The sequence below is a fragment of the Oncorhynchus kisutch genome, linkage group LG8 (assembly GCF_002021735.2).
Source record: "Oncorhynchus kisutch isolate 150728-3 linkage group LG8, Okis_V2, whole genome shotgun sequence".
Classification (NCBI taxonomy): Eukaryota; Metazoa; Chordata; class Actinopteri; order Salmoniformes; family Salmonidae; genus Oncorhynchus; species Oncorhynchus kisutch.
In genome coordinates, this window is record NC_034181.2 from 64,611,024 (window position 1) to 64,632,209 (window position 21,186).

The following is a 21,186-nucleotide window of genomic DNA, read 5'->3' on the forward strand; positions in this document are numbered from 1 at the left end:
TAATAATAATTTTTCTTTGTGAATTTATTGGGGAAGCCTGACTTCCACTGGCATCCATGAATGCACACCACTGGTTAAGGGCAAGGCATGCTGCTTGGTCTTGAGCCAGCTGCAGCTTTGCTAGGTCTTTGCTGCATCTGACAATATTATTGGACAGGAATCAAGATTGGACAAAAATCGAAGCCTGAAGAACTAGCGCAGTTGATCTTTGTGTCAAAAACACAGATCATCTTGTTATAACAGACATACCTCTCCCCAGCTTCACAAAAATTGTCAATATGACTTGACCATGATAACTAATCATCCAATGGTACTCATAGGAGTTCAGCTTCTTCAACTTGAATGGTCACACCATTTATGCACAACTCCATTTGAGGTTTAGGTCTAAGAGAATGCTTTGAACCAAATACAATGCTTTTGGTTTTAGGTTTATTTAGGACCAGTTTATTGTTAATTATCCATTCTGACACTGACTGTAACTCTTTGGTAACAGTCTCTGTGAGCTCACTGGCTGTATGTGCTAATGTGTACATTGTGCAATCATCTGAATACATAGTAATTTTAGCTTTATGTGCCAGATCATTTGCACAAATAGAGAAGAGTAATGGCCAAAGGCAACTGCCCTGAGTTATACCGCACTGTAAATATCTGATGTAAGAGAAGAACTCTCTGAGTTCTATTGGATAAGTAACTCTCCAACCATGTGATGGCAAGTGTTATAAATCCATAGCAAGCAAGTTTTTTCAATAACAAATGATGATCAATAACATCAAAGGCTTCACTGCAATCTAGCAGTACACCTCCAACTACCATATTACCATCCATTTATTTTAGCCAATCATCAGTCATTTGAGTCAGTGCAGTACAAGTTGAGTGCCCTTCCAAACATGCATGCTGAAAGTCAGTAGTTAACCTTTAAAAAAAAGTAGCATTGTATTTGTTCAAACACAATTCTCTCCATCAGTTTATTAAAACCAAGCAGCCAACTGATTGGACGGCTGTTACAGCCAGCAAAGGGTGCTTTACTATTTATATATATTCTTTGCAACATCATGGATGCATGCTGCTTGCTTTGTTCTTACTGCAGAGTGGGGACAGTCTTACAACCCTAATATGCTTATTTGACAATCACTACATCCCACAAACTTCCACAACCTCGGCACAAACACGCACAGGGGACAAAAAGCATCTACTGTGTCTTTGGTGTGATACGAGTCTAATTGGCAACTTCTCCATACACATTTATTTGCACTGTGTTATCTGTGTCACTTTCATAGGGCATGCAATGAGTTTTCAGTCATGCCCTTTTTGGTATGCATTCAATTTCTCTGGAGTCGAGCAGTGGAGAGATGTTTAATAGTCTGTTTAATGTCTAAATCACACAAGTTTAGTGTATAGACATACTGTATGACAGGCAGCCCCTCTGTCTCAATGATGTGCTTGTACATGGAATGACTCTGCCAGACAGTAGAAAGAGTGATTATGACTAATACATGGTGACATATAGCCTGAGGAGGTCAAAGACAGGTTGGGCGACAGGTAGACAGGTAGACAGGTAGCCTCTCCCTGTAGATCGAAGGTAGGACTCTGATGACAGCCAGAGGATTGAGGGAGAACTGATCAGAGTATATCAGCCAGTAAGTGTTCTTTAAAGAACAAAGCCATCTACAAAGAGAAAATTAGGTTCCAGCTGCCATCACTTACAGCAGGAGTGGGCAAAGTTTTTGGTTTGAGGGCCACATCAGGATTTCGAAATTGTCTTTTTTTTTAAACCCCAAATAATCATTTCCAAAAAACAACCACAAAAAAAAGTTTTCAATATTTATTTTTATATAAAATCTCTTGCGGGCCAAACCCTGATTTAGTGTAATCCACAACATATGTCACAATAACTCACAATTGCCCATATATTGATCTTTATGTATTGTTTTGGATAGAATTGCCCCCAAAAAATGTTATGACATGTTTTGTGAGGGGGAAGTGGGTGTACAGATCAGATCACACAGAATATCCCCCTTTTTTTAAATGGAAAAATATTATGATTATTATTTACTGACCTCCTTACAGTAAGTATTGTACTATTTTATAAAAGAGACCGCGGAAAATACAGATAGTAGTAGTAGGGATAAAGACAAAAGGTCTCGAAATCCCGTCACCATGGGGGTATGTGTGGTCCAGAGTCAGAAACGTTACCTCTGCACAATACAGTAGAATCTAGATAACTTGGATTCTGTTGGATCCCCTAGCCCTAGCCTCAATCACAACCCTAACTCTAACCCTAGCATCATGTCCACACCCCAGTTCAACCCTAACCTTAGCCTCAACCACAAGCTCCACCGTAAAGCTAACCCTAATCCTAGCTTCATGTCCACACCCCAGTTCAACCCTAACCTTAGCCTCAACCACAAGCTATACCGTAAAGCTAACCCTAATCCTAGCTTCATGTCCACACCCCAGTTCAACCCTAACCTTAGCTTCAACCACAAGCTCCACCGTAAAGCTAACCCTAATCCTAGTTTCATGTCCACGCCCCAGTTCAACCCTAACCTTAGCTTCAACCACAAGCTCCACCGTAAAGCTAACCCTAATCCTAGCTTCATGTCCACACCCCAGTTCAACTCTAACTCCAGGTAGCTGCGCCTAACTGCGCCTAACTGTTATTGGTTAATCATGAATATGATTCATGAATATGATTAACTTCTGTCTGAAAGTGAGCGGTAACTATACATAAATGTGTGATTGTAAAAATAAAAATAAATGTTGGTGAAAAGCATTTCTTGCTACGACTCCATGAATATAAATGATCTGTGAGGCTTTGTGACCACTAGGTGTCATGATTGGCACAGATAAGCAAGCACCAGGCTCAGTACAACATGGAATCTAAATAAGACAATGGTCAGAACATGGTTTGTGTTCACTGAAGGTAGCAAAGGGATTTGTGTCATGTGATGGCAAGTGTTATAAATCACTGGGTTGATGGATGAGATCAGACAGACTCAAATGGATACAGACTGAGGTTTACATTTTGTGACTGTTGATGGCTATTCCACTTTAATTATATAAGTCTATCCTACGGCCACTCTGTTGCTCATGTCGGCCATGTCTGAAATATGAGTCCTCTAAAATGTATCTTGGCCATTAATAATTATTGGAAAACAAACCTCTTGCTTTTATGTTCAAATTGGTCAAATAGAAAAATGCTCGGTATTATTTGCAACCATCTCATGACCTATTCCCAGACCCTCTGAAATCTAAGGGACACCAATGTTGCTTTTGAGACTTGAATTATTGCTTGTGCTTCAAACAGAAAAGATATATGGTAAGTTCCCCAAACTACTGTATCCCAGGCATCAGTTAAAAAGCATGTTGACAAAGTTGCTAGTTCTCATAAACCATGGACAGCTACAATGATGCATCATTTAAGCTGCACACATGACATGCAGGGCCCAGGTCTCTTTATCAAGAATGGGAAGACGGGACAATAACATCACTGTGTTCTTGGCATCTGACAGGGGAGGCGCCCTCATACACACCTTTCTGCCCCCTCTCTTCACTGGAGCGTCTCCTCCTTCCCGTCTGGAGTCAGCGGTAACAGAGAAGGACTGTTAAACTATCTGAAACTATCATATGTGGGCATCAGCCGCAGCCAGCATCCATGCTCCCAATGGGGGCCTTGACATCACGGGGCAAAACGCAGTACTTTTTGCCATATTCTACGGGAACATATAGTTCATCCCAAGGCCAGAGGGTCAGGATTGACAACAATGACAGGCATCCAATGCACCAATCTGACAACTACTACTACCACACGCCAGTCAAGGCCATCAATGGAGATAGGGACCTGCACCAGCTTGGGCAACAGACAACACATAAAAATACAGGCCTGTGCTCTCACTCAGAAACTGAAATTCCAGATCTCGTTGTCACATCAACCTGGAATGTGGCACATCAAAAGATAATGCAACAAGTTACACCAGCTCCATTTATGGCATGGTTTGTTTGTATGATTGACCATCATTCAAATAATATACTTCAAGGCTTTGTCTTTCACAATGATGATGTTTGAATCAGATTGCTGGGTCCCTGCGAGCTTAACTTTTTCCGTAAACTTTTCTATTTTTGTCCTGAACACAATGACTGATGGGATCCAGCAGTAAATGGACAAACACCACTACACACAAACATGTACTTCCTTAAATAATGTTTTACAACACCGTTTTTGGACCCAATGTTTAATTGCTTTTGAATATTAATACACTGCTCAAAAAAATAAAGGGAACACTTAAACAACACAATGTAACTCCAAGTCAATCACACTTCTGTGAAATCAAACTGTCCACTTGATTTACAATACATTTCACATGCTGTTGTGCAAATGGAATAGACAACAGGTGGAAATTATAGGCAATTAGCAAGACACCCCCAATAAAGGAGTGGTTCTGCAGGTGGTAACCACAGACCACTTCTCAGTTCCTATGCTTCCTGGCTGATGTTTTGGTCACTTTTGAATGCTGGCGGTGCTTTCACTCTAGTGGTAGCATGAGACGGAGTCTACAACCCACACAAGTGGCTCAGGTAGTGCAGCGCATCCAGGATGGAACATCAATGCGAGCTGTGGCAAGAAGGTTTGCTGTGTCTGTCAGCGTAGTGTCCAGAACATGGAGGCGCTACCAGGAGACAGGCCAGTACATCAGGAGACGTGGAGGAGGCCGTAGGCAACAACCCAGCAGCAGGACCGCTACCTCCGCTTTTGTGCAAGGAGGAGCAGGAGGAGCACTGCCAGAGCCCTGCCAAATGACCTCCAGCAGGCCACAAATGTGCACGTGACTGCTCAAACGGTCAGAAACAGACTCCATGAGGGTGGTATGAGGGCCCGACGTCCACAGGTGGGGGTTGTGCTTACAGCCCAACACCATGCAGGACGTTTGGCATTTGCCAGAGAACACCAAGATTGGCAAATTCGCCACTGGCGCCCTGTGCTCTTCACAGATGAAAGCAGGTTCACACTGAGCACGTGACAGACATGACAGAGTCTGGAGACGCCGTGGAGAACGTTCTGCTGCCTGCAACATCCTCCAGCATGACCGGTTTGGCGGTGGGTCAGTCATGGTGTGGTGTGGCATTTCTTTGGGGGACCGCACAGCCCTCCATGTGCTCACCAGAGGTAGCCTGACTGCCATTAGGTAGCAAGATGAGATCCTCAGACCCCTTGTGAGACCATATGCTGGTGCGGTTGGCCCTGGGTTTCTCCTAATGCAAGACAATGCTAGCAATGCCACCTCATGTGGCTGGAGTATGTCAGCAGTTTCTGCAAGAGGAAGGCATTGATGCTATGGACTGGCCCGCCCGTTCCCCAGACCTGAATCCAATTGAGCACATCTGGGACATCATGTCTCGCTCCATCCACCAACGCCACGTTGCACCACAGACTGTCCAGGAGTTGGCGAATGATTTAGTCCGGGTCTGGGAGGAGAGCCCTCAGGAGACCATCCGCTACCTCATCAGGAGCATGCCCAGGCGTTGTAGGGAGGTCATACAGGCACGTGGAGGCCACACACACTACCGAGCCTCATTTTGACTTGTTTTAAGGACATTACATCAAAGTTGGATCAGCCTGTAGTGTGGTTTTCCACTTTAATTTTAAGTGTGACTCCAAATCCAGACCTCCATGGGTTGATAAATTAGATTTTTGTGTGATTTTGTAGTCAGCACATTCAACTATGTAAAGAAAAAAAGATTTAATAAGAATATTTCATTCATTCAGATCTAGGATGTGTTATTTTAGTGTTCCCTTTATTTTTTTGAGCAGTGTAGATTTGCTGCTAACGTTTATCCAGTTAAAAGTTATTGGATTTGGCTATTTCAGCTACACCCTTTGCTGACAGGTGTATATAATCAAGCACACAGCCATGCAATCTCCATAGACAAACATTGGCAATAGAATGGCCTTACTGAAGAGCTCAGTGACTTTTAACCTGGCAGCGTCATAGGATGCCACCTTTCTAACAAGTCAGTTTGCCAAATTTCTGCCCTGCTAGTGCTGTCCCGGTCAACTGTAAGAGCTGTTTTTGTGAAGTGGAAACGTCTAGGAGCAACAACGTCTCAGCCGCGAACTGTTCATCGGGAGCTTCATGAAATAAGTTTCCATGGCGGAGCAGCCATGGAAACAGCTATGGAAACAGCAATGCCAACTGTCGGCTTGGGGGTTGTAAAGATTGCCACCATTGGACTCTGGAGCAGTGGAAACACGTTCTCTGGAGTGATGAATCACGCTTCACCATCTGGCAGTTCAACGGACAAATCTGGGTTTGGGGGATGCCAGGAGAACGCTACGGTCTCCTGACCCCTCCTGTCTCAGCCTCCAGTATTTATGCTGCAGTAGTTTATGTGTCAGGGGGCTAGGGTCAGTTTGTTATATCTGGAGTACTTCTCCTGTCCTATTCGGTGTCCTGTGTGAATCTAAGTGTGCGTTCTCTAATTCTCTCCTTCTCTCTTTCTTTCTCTCTCTCGGAGGACCTGAGCCCTAGGACCATGCCACAGGACTACCTGACATGATGACTCCTTGCTGTCCTCAGTCCACCTGACCGTGCTGCTGCTCCAGTTTCAACTGTTCTGCCTTATTATTATTCGACCATGCTGGTAATTTATGAACATTTGAACATCTTGGCCATGTTCTGTTATAATCTCCACCCGGCACAGCCAGAAGAGGACTGGCCACCCCACATATGCTCTCTCTAATTCTCTCTTTCTTTCTCTCTCTCGGAGGACCTGAGCCCTAGGACCATGCCCCAGGACTACCTGACATGATGACTACTTGCTGTCCCCAGTCCACCTGGCCGTGCTGCTGCTCCAGTTTCAACTGTTCTGCCTTATTATTATACGACCATGCTGGTCATTTATGAACATTTGAACATCTTGGCCATGTTCTGTTATAATCTCCACCCGGCACAGCCAGAAGAGGACTGGCCACCCCACATAGCCTGGTTCCTCTCTAGGTTTCTTCCTAGGTTTTGGCCTTTCTAGGGAGTTTTTCCTAGCCACCGTGCTTCTACACCTGCATTGCTTGCTGTTTGGGGTTTTAGGCTGGGTTTCTGTACAGCACTTTGAGATATCAGCTGATGTACGAAGGGCTATATAAATACATTTGATTGATTGATTGATACCTGCCCCAATGCATAGTGCCAACTGTAAAGATTGGTGGAGAAGGAATAATGGTCTGGTTCCGTTTTAAATGGTTCGGGGTAGGCACCTTAGTTCTAATGAAGGGAGATCTTAACGCTACAGCATACAATGACATTCTATATGTTTCTTTGTGGCAACAGTTTGGGGAAGGCCCTTTCCTGTTTCAGCATGACAATGCCCCCGTGCACAAAGCGAGGTCCATATAGAAATGGTTTGTCGAGATTGGTGTGGGAGAACTTGTCTGGCCTGCACAGAGCCCTGACCTCCACCCCATCGAAGCGAGCCAGGCCTAATCGCCCAACATCAGTGCCTGACCTAATTAATGCTCGTGGCTGAATGGAAGCAAGTCCGCACAGCAATGTTACTACATCTAGTGGAAAGCCTTCCCAGAAGAGTGGAGGCTGTTATAGCAGCAAAAGGGGGACCAACTCCATCTTAATGCCCATGATTTTATTTGTAATGAGACGTTCGACGAGCTGGTGTCCACATACGCTTGGCCATGTAGTGTATCTAGCAAAGATGCAGCTGGCTCAAAATAGAGCAGCACACCTTGCCCTTAACTGAACATAGAGAACATGTGAAGCATGTGGGGACAGCAGACTTGGATAAGTAAATATTGAATATGTCCGTAAACACACCAGCCATCTGGTCTGCGCATGCTCTGAGGACGCGGCTAGGGATACCGTCTGGGCCGGCAGCCTTGTGAGGGTTAACAGTTTAAATGTCTTACTCATGTCGGCCACAGAGAAGGAGAGCACACAGTCCTTGGTAGTGGGCCGCGTCGGTGGCACTGTAATATCATCAATGCGGGCAAAGAAGGTGTTTAGTTAGTCTGGAAGCAAGACGTCTGTGTCCATGATGTGGATGGTTTTGTTTTTGTAGTCCGTGATAGACTGTAGACCCTGCCACATACGGCTCGTGTCTGAGCCGTTGAATTACGACTCCACTTTTTGTACTGACATTTCGCTTGTTTCATTGCCTTGCAGAGGGAATAACTACAGTTTTTATTCGGCCATAATCCCAGTCACCTTTCCATGGTTAAATGCGGTGGTTCGCGCTTTCAGTTTTGCACGAATGCCGCCATCTATCCACGGTTTCTGGTTAGGGTAGGTTTTAATAGTCACAGTGGCTACAACATCTCATATGCACTTCCTTATAAACTCACTCACCGATTCAGCGTATAAATCGATATTATTCGGAGGCTACCCGGAACATGTCCCCATATGACATGCTACCAGGCGTTTCTTCACCGTCCCCATGTCCAAAACTAATTCATGGCAACATACAGTATTATACAGAGCTATGGAACTCACTTCCATCTCCAATTATTCAAGCAAACCGCAAAATGACCTTTAAAAAAAACAGGTTAAACAACAGTTCATGGAACGGCGGTGGGGACACACACATTTTGGTGTATTGTTTGTATGTTGTTGTATTTGAAATTTGTGTGAACGTCGTTGTCTATCAGTGTTTTGTTACTTGTCATGTGTTGTGTTTTTGTGGACACCAGGAAGAGTAGGTGCTGCATCAGCAAAAGCTAATGGGGATCCAAATAAACAAATAAATCTAATATCCAGATGTGAAAAATGCAGGCAGGTGATTCAGGCCGTTCTCAGTACTCACCGTCGGGGAATGGAGGACTTCATCTCTGTGACTTAATTGCATTAGCCTCTACATTCCAAAAATAAGGCAAAAATATCTCTGACCCGTCTAACCCCGGCCCCACGTGTCTTAAAGAACCTTAACACCCGCATCCAGCTTATCTGACGCCTGTCCAACAGATTCTCATCTCAATAGATTTGAAATGGGAACATTCTTTCGGATGGTCTGGTAAATGAATAAATCTCTTGCAGATGCCTGGTTTCTTGTTGAAATGTCTCCCCAGAGTGACCTCACAGCTCTGACTAGTGCACATGGTGGACCCTGGGCTCTGTAGGGTAGAAGTTAGGGTCACTAACAACGTGGGTGGATTGACATAAGTGCATGGATGGCCTCAGACAAATGACACCAAGTGGGCCGAGGAAAAGCCAACACAGAAAACTCGTCTTACCCCCCAAAGCCAAGGAGAATCTGCCTGTCATGGCTATAAACTGACGTTAAAATCATGCTCCAAATAGGGGTCGAGGGGTGAGGTCCAGATAAGAACATTCCATGATTGTCCTAATGATTCACAAATATGATTTCCCTGAACTGTCTTTGTCATACTGAAATAGCCAGTTTTGGTTAGTAGTGAACTACTACAAGAAATTTCATCACAGTTTGCTGTAGCTTAGTAGTAGTTGAACCTAATTTAAATATTGGTAGTGTTTTCAGTAGTTGATACATTTTTTACCATGTAGCAGTGTAGCTGACTACTGGAATTACACACTACTTTTTTTTGCAGAAAGAAAATAAAATATGGGTAAAGTAGTAGGCAAGATTTTATTTTTCTAAATCTGACCTGCCTAATTTTCACTTGAAACATTGTGTTTTTTATGCTAAATTATATATTCTATTTAACATCTGACTCCAGAGTGATCTGACCTTGCAATTTCAGATTTAGGTATGATAATTTAGTTTGGATGTAGTAAACTACTATTTCAAAGTAACTTTAGTTTCTTAAGGGTAGCTTTAGTGTAGCTCAACTTCTTCCAGGACATGCTGATTCTCTGGTCTGATGAAACCAAGATTGAACTCTTAGGCCTGAATGCCATCAACATCATGTGAAGCATGGTGGTGCCAGCAGCATGCTGTGGGGATGTTTTTCAGTGGCAGGGACTGGGAGACTAGTCAGGATAGAGGAAAAGATTAACAGAGCAAAGTGCAGAGAGATCCTTGATGAAAACTTGCTCCAGAGCGCTTAGGACCTCAGACTTCTTCCATTTTAGAATGATGGAGGCCACCATGTTCTTGGGGACCTTCAATGCTGCAGACATTTTTTGGCACCCATCTGTGCCTCAACACAATCCTGTCTCGGAGCTCTAAGACAATTCCTTCGACCTCATGGCTTGGTTTTTGCTCTGACATACACTGTCAAATGTGGGACCTTTACAAATAATTTCCAATCAATGGATTTGTAGAAATCAAGTTGTAGAAACATCTGAAGGATGATCAGTGGAAACAGGATGCACCTGAGCTCAATTTCGAGTCTCATAGCAAAGGGTCTGAATACTTCTGGAAATAAGATATTTCTGTTTTTTATACTTTTTCAAAAATGTCCAATAACCGGTTTACGCTTTGGTATTGTGTGTAGATCAATGAGGAACATTTGAGAATAAGGCTGTAACGTAACAAAATGTAGAAAAAGGGAATGGTTCTGAATACTTACCAAATGCACTGTATACTGTTGCATCTGGAGAATTGTGTAACATTAACCAGGCCTCATGTCCTGCTCAACCTCATGTAATAGATTATTTACTAACACAGACAATCTATTTGTGAAATAGTCATAGAACAGTCAATGAACTACAATCACAGCGGTGAACCAGTGAATTTGGATTCATCATCGGCCTGTTGAGTCAGTTTTAAACCACTAACTCTACTTAAGGGACTGAGGAGTCCCAACGGCTCCATTCCTGAAAATCCAACCGGAACCCCACTTCCGCCTCATCCCTCTCGTCATGGGCGGAGGTGTAAATCCACTCCTCCAGGGGGCAGCTAAATATGGAGAGACCTGCCAGAGAAGCGTCTGTCCAGATGTTAGCCAGCACTGCACCTGCTCGCAGTACAAGCCAGCTGGGAGAGAGTGCTCAGGATCAGGAACACGTCCACAATGTCTTCTAGAGAACTTCAGTTTAGGGCTTTCCCGCCTTCCTGCTGTGGGACAGGTCTCTCCAGGACCAGGAGTGCCTTCGAGTCTCGCCAAGCAGACGCCAGTGGCTCTGTGTTGGGTTTCTCGCCCAGTTCCTTACTCATTGTTGGAAGTGAAACATCCTTGCCAAGCCCAGTTTTTGGCTCGGGCCTTATGAACTATTCTGCTGGAGTGGTGTCTGCTTACCTTTCATGAGAAAAGAGAGACTATTTTTAACAAGAGGAGAGGTTCATAACAAGCCAAACCTATTTCAAGTGGCTTAGGTTAGGTTCAGGTTTGTTCCCTATATCTTGTGACCTATTATCTGCAAATAAATTAGGTATTTTGCAACCTACAATAGAGACTTACTGGCGCCTGAGTATACTCTCATCCCTTTTAGATGTAGGTGGCATCTAAAGAAGCCACATAATTCATCATTTGTAAATTCTCTTAATCTCAAATATGCAGCCGTCATATCTACTGTAAAATAATCACACCAATCATCTGGCTAGTTCAAGTACTCTTGATTTATAAACAAAACCAAACATTAGTATCAATGCAAAACATGGTACAAAAGACACAGTAACATATAGCTTCTGAAAGGACTTTGATGCTCTTCTTTTGCTTTGTTCTCTCAAACTGGAAGGTGCAGACAACAGAAGAAACAAACACCGTCTGACTGATTGATTTAAAAGTCCTTACGACAGAGCCTTTCTGGATATTCTGAGAAAGAGTCGACTCCTCTTCATCTAAAAACACAATGGCTCAGTCAGTCTCATCAAAGATAGGAAACAAGGTTACTATATTGGCACATAAGACATGGTCTTAGTACAGTCTCAGTTAGAAAAGCATACACACGTTATATATCAAATAAAATAAAAATGGAATATCACAGGAGTATTTACATAAAACATTAAGCCACCACACTTTAACAATGAGTTACTCTTTTAATAAAAAAAATAATTTACATCACAAGAACAAACAAACTGTTATCCATGAGTCAAAACATTCATAGTGTATGTTTAAAAATAGAGGACATCACTTAAATATAATGTTTTGAACTTTAGTGTTGTTTCTCTCTTGCAATTTGTCTTGATAAGGAAAAGGTCCTTTTATACATCATTATAAAGTAATGCCTTTTGCCTGGCTGTTCGCTTCAGTAAGAAAATCTATCATTCTATATGGAGTGCATATTATAGAACTAAGTGCAAACAAATTGCCTTGTCATATTGTGCATTTTCAAAACCTCCGTTTTTGGTGGTTTAGACCTTTTGTCAAGCAGCAACACCTTTTCCTCATTGTAAAATATCTAATATAAATTCTCTTGTATGTTTTATATATTTTCGTTTATATATTGAACCCACAGTTTAAAATGGCCAGTGCTATTGCTTTTATCTATTTACAACTGAAATGGCATAAACTATCCTTAGTAGTGCTCAGCCATCCGTTTCAGCCATTTACTTTTCACTATAAGTGTTGATCCCTGTAGCAGTAACAAGGTACAGTACAGAGAGAGCTGACGGCAGAGACCAGGACACATTCATCAACTCCTGCTAAAGCTGTCAGGCAGACAGAGTGAAGACTGCCTGAAGTCCTGCAAGGCAGCAGGATGGATGGATGTATGGCATAGCCTCCTCTAACAGGCACTTAGATCACTGTGGTCCTCATGTTAAAGCCACTCCCATGGTGACTGAGCTGAATATGTACTGTATATATGTGCCCACAGTCTCTGCCCTCATCCACCTTGCTGCACTTAGTGTTAATGCAGTGACCTGACCACATCCCGACCACGCCCTGGCTGGGGAGTTCAGAGGTCACGCGTCGGAGATGCAGCTCTGGATCTTATCCATCCACTGATGGGCGCTCTGGGCATCCGAGGCGCAGAAGTTGTACACTCGCTTGGTGGTCTTCAGCTGGAATGACAACACCCAACCAATGGTTCAACAGTGACAGGAGAGGTGGGATGTGACATACAGAGCCTGATACTGCCATGGCTGAAGTGTATTCTACCACAGAACACAAGAAAAGATCACAAGATCACAAGCAGACAGAGGAATGGAGAACCAGAGAGACACTCACGTCGAAGAAGGCCTTCTCACTGATGTGTTTAGGAGCTCCGATGGTGGGGGTGGCGATCAGAGCTGACTCCACCTCCGCCAGGTCAATGTGGCCCCGGCAGTTAGTGTCCTCCCCCGTGTCGTAGTACCTCAGCTGGGACAACACACACACACACACACACATATAACACCACTGGCATAGGAGTGGAGACATTGTCTGGAACAGACTGGTAGCAACATGCTGTAATACTCACTTGGTGTTTTGTAATGTCCAAAACAAACCAGCGAGGTTTCCATCCTTTCAGCAGTGCTCCTCGTTTGTAAAGAATCCCCTCAAACGATCTGAATAAAACACCATTAAGATGAATTTAAAACATCTGCTTGGTAGAGAGATTCTGTCTGTGTGTCAACGCTTTACAGAGGAGTTGGGTGAGGAAACAGGACTAATTGGAAGTCCCGGTCCCTGTTTGCCGTCTCAGTGCTGGGAGTGGAGACCCACCTGTTTTCCTCATTCTTGGGGGTGAACTGGTTGTAGAGTGTGGCGGCCCGGCGGTTGACCCCGTTAGTGGCAGTGGGGCTGCTGTCCTCCCCCAAGCCAGTGTCAGGCAGGTGCAGTATGGAACGTCTCTGGAACGCCTGCAGACTGGACGTGGGGATCAGCCCCGAGGTGGACGCAGACTGCTTGCGGAGCTGCAAAACAGACAAGACGGATGGAATAAGAAAAGCCATGAAACATTAGACAAAACATCCTCCCGATGGTCTGTCACAGATTGACGAGTCAAACAGTGCTGTCTAGTTCAGGCTAAGTGAGGTTTATGGGAAACAGGAGTCGGGGGAAGAGGAGAAAACATGGGAAAGTGTGTTGTGTTTGTCTAACATTTCCCTCCTGTTTGAGGTCCTCCTGGATACTGACTCGGACCCTCTCCAGAGTGGCCTGCCACCTCTCTGGTGCTTGGCTCATCTCCCCCTCCAGCCGCTCTATGTCCTGCAACAACAACAGGGCTCTCATCAGTGTCAGACACATAGTCAGGCATGGATAACATCATCCCAACTCAGACTTTTAGAACTCACAGCCAGGAGCTTGGTGATGGCGTCAGGCTGGGCGCGCCCCACACTGCTGTAGCAGGGCCACACGATCCTCCTCTTGCTGGTGGCGATGGTGTCCGTCTCCTCCATGTTCTCCGACCTGACAGCCAGCATCCTCCAGTCATAGGACGGGCCTGTGCACAGGGTCTCCCCCGTGAAGAAGTCCCACTTCCTCAAAGCAGGGATGCTAATAGAGGGCTTGAGCACCGGCTAAATAACATATGAAACAACAAAAAACAAATTATGATAATCTGATATGTTTACACAGATAACACATGAGACAAATATCTATTTTGGCTAGTTTGAAATCAAGTGTGTAGAGTAGAGTTCTTTCCCCAATGATGTGAATCTGTCCAATCTCTCAGTGAGTACACCACTGTCAACAGCCAGTGGGAAAGAATGTGGCCCACCGGACCTAACACTTCCCCCAAACACTTAATCACGTCGGGGCCCGGGGTGTACAAACACGCAGGCTGTTTGCCTCCTACTGATTTATACGCCCCTGAAATAATGGGTACAGCCGCCGCGATCGCTGGCCAGTGGGAAGAGGATTTACGGTTCCCATGAACACAACTAACCCATTGGGATGGACTTTGAAGTTGAAGACCAGACATATGCCAAGACAGGGTTAAACAGCAACATCAGAAAGTCCCTGTCCGGGAGTTGGAAGAGGCTAAGCGAGACGCTTCCTTTACGACCACAGATATTAAAAGATCCCGAACAACACTGATAAGAAACTGCTAACAGAGTTCAGCTGGGCTCTCCTGGGCCTGTGACTCACGGTCTTCATCGACATCAACAGTCTGCTACAGAACATTCAGCAGGACTGGGAGAGGAACACTGGAAGGTCATCGCAATAAGGCATCATCTGATGCAAGAGAGTGGCAGACTGGCCATCCATCATTGTGGATGTCATCTGGGAGAGATCTGAAGTTTTAGCAGCTGGACTGGCTGCTCTGGAAAGTGTGAAGATCCCTGTGTATCTCTACTGAGGACGTCCAGAACAGGAGAACATGGGTGTGCGTAAGTGTGAGTCAGTGGGTGAACTAGAGAAAAGGCCATTGGGGATCTGGCTGACATACACAAACAGAATGAAGTACCAACGCTACGTATCAGAGATGGCAGCAAACTTGCTTGGGGAGTTGCAACATACAAGACACACAAACAAGCAGTCACCTCAGCCTCTGTGGGACTGTACAGGTAGTTGAAGAACAGTGGACTCCTCCGGTGCATTCTGCTGATACACTCCCAGATACAGACCCCCCTCCTGGCCTGCTTGTCTCCCGGCTTGTCCTCGAACAATGTGCCTTTTGAAGAGTGAGACAAAGACGAGGTTGTTCAACAGGCCGAGACACACTACCACTGTTCGCTGACAAATCCCTGATCTAAGATAAGAGATAGGATCTAGGTAATTTAGAAGTGCTTCACAGCAACATGTCAGTATTCTGAAATACCTGACCCATTACACTATCATTACACACTATCATTTCACAGACAGAACAGTAGTTTCAACACTCTGCCTGTTGAATCCCGCAACCCTGCCAAAGACTTTAAATACACGTACAGATGTTAATGGCCTTACTGTTAAATCATCCCTTTACACTGTATTTGTACTATACTGACCATGCTCCAGGCGTTCGTAGTCGGAGTCCAGGAGGAAGTTCTTGAAGCGGTTGGAGATGTAGTGGTATGCCAGGAACTTCAGATAGTGCTGATTAAACTCAAATTCCAAGGGGCACTGGTCCTGGATCTGCAATGAGGAGAAATGGCGAGAGAGAGGTGGCGAGAGAGAGAGAGAGAGAGGTGGCGAGAGAGAGAGAGAGAGAGGTGGCGAGAGAGAGGTGGCGAGAGAGAGGTGGCGAGAGAGAGGTGGCGAGAGAGAGAGAGAGAGAGAGAGAGAGAGAGAGAGAGAGAGAGAGAGAGAGAGAGAGAGAGAGAGAGAGAGAGAGAGAGAGAGAGAGAGAGAGAAAGGTGACACATTGTGATGGCTGGAGCATGTCCCTGTGTTATGACTACAGATGGGTCCGTTATGACTACATACACTCCCCATTACTGGCAGAATTAAATGGAGACCAGGGAGCAAAGGCCAGTGACTGACATCATCACTCTCAGACAAAAGCAGGGCCGAGCTAGAAGGCAGCGGTCCAGCAATGTGTAGCAGTGGCCAAGCGAGAGGACCTTGCCGCTCTTTTGCATGTTTTGGGCCACCTGGGCGTACTGGCGAAAACAACAGCTGTGTCTGAGATGAGGAACTTCTATTTTCAGAAACTCATCAAACTCCCTCTCCCCCTTTTTATCGCACTTCGGCCCTAGAGAACCTCTGTAGGGCCTCCTTGGCAGACGCCCCTCCAGTTACAAAAGACAAACTCAGAAACTATGTGTTGATGTAAGTGTATGGGAGTTGGCCTGCCGGACCCTGGGGGAGACAGAAAACACAACGTTCTCTAAAGTTAGCATTTGAGCATGTAAAACCCAATCCACTTCAGCTGCACCCTCCTCACCCCGCCTTCCAAGGAGAGAGACTTTTAATCCCCACAACTGCAATTTTCCCACTCGGTGCTCTTAACACTGAGGAAATGCATAGAGGATGGTGAAAAACACTAGCACGGAAAAGCACAGCACTGACCGTGGGGTTCACAGACCATCTGGGCAACAGCCCTGCAGCTGAAACTCCCCAGCGTACAACTCTGTCTAAATTACTTATCCGATGTGGGGATTGCAGAGTACAAAAAATCAACCGAGTCCATAGATAATGACAGCTGAGTCTCTCTCCTCCTCCGCCTCCTCTTCTCTTCTCTGAAGGAATGTGATGAGCTCACGGAGGAGGTATGGTGGGAGGGAAGGGGTTGAAGAGGGGTGTGGACGGGGGGTAATGAAAGGGGTGTGGGCCTCGGAGGTGGGTGTGCAAGGCTTGCCTGGTGCACGCAGTCCAGGAACTGCAGAAAGATGGGCGTGAAACCACTGCCCTGGCTGCTGGGGGTCAGGTTGGAGCGCTGGCTGAACTTGTGGCCGAAGGACAGCCACTCCTTCTCCAGCAGCACCTGGAAGCCCTCCAGAGTCCGGTAGAACGGGTCACTCAGCAGCTGGACCAGGGACACCACCTGGAGGGAGAGAGAAAGGGAGAGGGAGAAAGAGAGAGAACATCGGCAAGAGAGACACCGAGAGAAAGAAAAAGAGAGAGAGAGAGAGAGAGAGAGAGAGAGAGAGAGAGAGAGAGAGAGAGAGAGAGAGAGAAAGAGAGACACGGGGGGAGTTAGAGGGTGGGAATTAAATAAAACTCTTGAAGTCTTTTAAAACTCAGAAGACTGACTAAGCTGCCAACTGTCAATGGCGTGACAAGGACTTAGGATTTCTGTGACAGAGGGGTAGGTGACGAGGAGAGGTCTCCATTGACCCCGTTTTCCAAACCAGTAACCTCTGTTCTCCCTGGTCTGTGGTTACACTACCTTTCCTGTCTATGGTTTGAATCCTCTCCCTCTATATGCAGTGGGACGGTTAGGGCTGATATCTGTAAGAGCCTGTCGTCTGACTGCACACATGCTGCCGGCACTTGGCCTGGATCCCTCTCTGTGTCAGCTAACCGATGAACCCTGATGCATGTGGAATGAATGAGGGAAACAGATTGCACTCCCTCTCTAGAGCACCACTGTACCCTCCAAAAAAACAGAGCAGGCTTTGCAGGCTTTCTGGAGTTGGTGAAAAGTCCTCTTCATCACAGCCCAGCGGTCCTCCCCAGTACAGACCTAAGCTCCTAAATGACCATAGCACCATCACTGAAGAGGGGGCGATTAGAAAGGAAAGAGGGGAGAGCGAGAAACACAGGGATCTGCTTCTCCTCTGCTGGGTGTCTACGAGTTGGTCAGGAGATGAAGAGCCAAGGCATATGGAGCCCATTTCCTGGAGCAAGGCTGATCAGGCCCCACCGTGATGAGCAAGATGTTCTGGGCCTGACACGTGCCAGGCACGGGAAGCGAGGCTACACCAGTGCTTTTACACGACAGCCATGGGCTTTACGGGCCCAGTAAACACATTGGGAGGCCACGCGCACAATGCCATCCCCAATAACACACGCTCACTTAACAGGTCGGCATGGAAAATGTGAGCTCACAGTGCAAAAATGTGACAAAACGCTGAGCGAACAGGAAAATAAAAAAAGATTAGGATAAAAACAAGCTTGTGTTTACTCTCCTAAAAAACAGAATCAAGCACTTTCACGATTGAAATCATACATACAGTGACATAGGGCCCTACAGCCTCAGCATCGTTACACCACATTTCAGCATGGTGTACTAACCAGGTTGTCTGGTAGTGTAGTGCCAGAACAACTTTGGAAATAAGTCGTTGAAACTAAAGGCGTAGCTGTGTGTTTGACCTGATGACGTGATGACCTATTTCCTTACCTGTAAGTGTAGACCAGGGTTGTCAAACTAATTTTGCCATGGAGGCTGCATACAGTCTTCAACGAGGTCCCGGAGGGAAAATGTGTTATATTTAGTAAAAATTGGCCCCTATAACCATCGCTTTAAAAAAAAATTATACGCTCCGACTGTCTAGCTTTCATTTCATTGATTTACTACCGTTCAAAAGTTTGGGGTTCAAGTAACATCAAATTGATGAGAAATACAGCGTAGATTTAGTTAATGCTGTAAATGACTATTGTTGCTGGAAACAGCTTTTTTTTTTAAATGGAATATCTACATAGGCGTACAGAGACCCATTATCAGCAACCATCACTCCTTTGTTCCAATGGCACGTTGTGTTAGCTAATCCAAGTTTATCATTTTAAAAGGCTAATTTATCATTAGAAAACCATTTTGCAATTATGTTAGCACAGCTGAAAACTGTTGTTTTGATTAAAGAAGCAATAAAACTGTCCTTCTTTAGACTAGTTGCGTATCTGGAGCATCAGCATTTGTGGGTTCGATTACAGGCTCCAAATGGCTAGAAACAAAGAACCTTCTTCTGAAACTCATCAGTCTGTTCTTGTTCTGAGAAATGAAGGCTATTTCATGTGAGAAATTGCCAAGAAACTGAAGATTTCATACAACGCTGTGCACAACTCTTCACAGAACAGTGTAAACTGACTCTAACCAGAATAGAAAGAGGAGTGGGAGGCCCCGGTGCACAACTGAGCAAGAGGACAAGTACATTAGAGTGTCTAGATTGAGAAACAGATGCCTCACAAGTCCTCAACTGGCAGCTTCATTAAATAGTGCCAGCAAAACACCAGTCTCAACGTCAACAGTGAAGAGGCGACTCCGTTATGCTGGCCTTCTAGGCAGAGTTGCAAAGAAAAAGTAATATCTCAGACTGGCCAATAAAAAGAAAAGTTTAAGATGGGCAAAAGAACAGACACTGGACAGAGGAACTCTGCCTAGAAGGCCAGCATCCCGGGGGTCGCCTACCACGTCTTCCCTGTAACGCACAGCGTTGAGATTGCCTGCAATGACAACAAGCTCAGTCCGATGATTTTGTGACACACCGCCACAGACCATGACGGAACCTCCACCTCCAAATCGATCCCGCTCCAGAGTACAGGCCTCGGTGTAACACTCATTCCTTCGACATAAACGCGAATCCGACCACCACCCCTGGTGAGACAATACCGCGACTCGTCAGTGAAGAGCACTTTTTGCCAGTCCTGTCTGGTCCAGCAACGGTGGGTTTGTGACCATAGGCAACATTGTTGCCGGTGATGTCTGGCGAGGACCTGCCTTACAACAGGCCTACAAGCCCTCAGTCCAGCCTCTCGTCCAGCCTCTCTCTGCCTATTGTGGACAGTGTGAGCACTGATGGAAGGGATTGTGCATTCCTGGTGTAACTCGGGCAGTTGTTGTTGCCATCCTGTACCTGTCCCGCAGGTGTGATGTTTAGATGTACCGATCCTGTGCAGGTGTTACACGTGGACTGCCACTGCGAGGACGATCAGCTGTCCGTCATGTCTCCCTGTATCGCTGTCTTAGGCGTCTCACAGTACGGACATTGCAATTTATTGCCCTGGCCACATCTGCCGTCCTCATGCCTCATTGCAGCATGCTTACGGCACGTTCACGCAGATGAGCAGGGACCCTGGGCATCTTTCTTTTGGTATTTTTAGAAAGTCAGTAGAAAGGCCTCTTTAGTGCCCTAAGTTTTCATAACTGTGACCTTAATTGCCTACCGTCTGTACACTGTTAGTGTCTTTAATGACCGTTCCACAGGTGCATGTTCATTAATTGTCTATGGTTCATCGAACAAGCATGGGAAACAGTGTTTAAACCCTTTACAATGAAGATCTGTGAAGTTTTTTGGATTTGACGAGTTATCTTTGAAAGACAGGGTCTTTTTTTGGGGGGGGGAAATATATATACAGTATATCACAAAAGTGAGTACACCCCTCACATTTTTGTAAATATCTTTTCATGTGACAACACCGAAGAAATGACACTTTGCTACACTGTAAAGTAGTGAGTGTACAGCTTGTATAACAGTGTAAATTTGCTGTCCCCTAAAAATAACTCAACACACAGCCACTAATGTCTAAACCACTGGCAGCAAAAGTGAGTACACCCCTAAGTGAAAATGTCCAAATTGGGCCTAATTAGTCATTTTCCCTCCCCGGTGTCATGTGACTCATTAGTGTTACAAGGTCTCAGGTGTGAATGGGGAGCAGGTGTGTTAAATTTGGTGTCCTCTCTCTCACACTCCCTCATACTGACTGGTCACTGGAAGTTCAACATGGCACCTCATGGCAAAGAACTCTCTGAGGAGCTGAAAAAAATAATTGTTGCTCTACATAAAGATGGCCTGGGCTATAAGAAGATTGCCAAGACCCTGAAACTGAGCTGCAGCACGGTGGCCAAGACCATACAGCGGTTTAACTGGACAGGTTCCACTCAGAACAGGCCTCGCCATGGTCGACCAAAGAGGTTGAGTGCATGTGCTCAGCGTCATATCCAGAGGTTGTCTTTGGGAAATAGACATATGAGTGCTGCCAGCATTGCTGCAGGGGTTGAAGTCAGCCTGTCAGTGCTCAGACCATAAGCCGTACACTGCATCAAATTGGTCTGCATGGCTGTCGTTCCAGAAGGAAGCCTCTTCTAAAATGATGCA

At 45.4% G+C, this 21,186-nt stretch overlaps 1 protein-coding gene across 1 annotated transcript in view; it reads right to left on the bottom strand.

Moving 5' to 3' along the window:
* Window positions 1-11,458: 11,458 nt before the first annotated feature.
* LOC109895262 (myotubularin-related protein 13) overlaps window positions 11,459-21,186 on the bottom strand; it is a 130,221-nt gene continuing 120,493 nt past the window's right edge. Inside the window, exons 29-37 of the mRNA XM_031829446.1 lie at window positions 17,010-17,195; window positions 15,718-15,844; window positions 15,271-15,401; window positions 14,080-14,304; window positions 13,886-13,993; window positions 13,508-13,698; window positions 13,263-13,350; window positions 13,031-13,162; window positions 11,459-12,864 (exon numbers count right to left, since the gene is read on the bottom strand). Of these exons, the coding sequence (XP_031685306.1) occupies window positions 12,766-12,864; window positions 13,031-13,162; window positions 13,263-13,350; window positions 13,508-13,698; window positions 13,886-13,993; window positions 14,080-14,304; window positions 15,271-15,401; window positions 15,718-15,844; window positions 17,010-17,195 (1,287 nt within the window). The 3' untranslated portion in view covers window positions 11,459-12,765. The remainder of the gene's footprint in view (window positions 12,865-13,030; window positions 13,163-13,262; window positions 13,351-13,507; window positions 13,699-13,885; window positions 13,994-14,079; window positions 14,305-15,270; window positions 15,402-15,717; window positions 15,845-17,009; window positions 17,196-21,186) is intronic.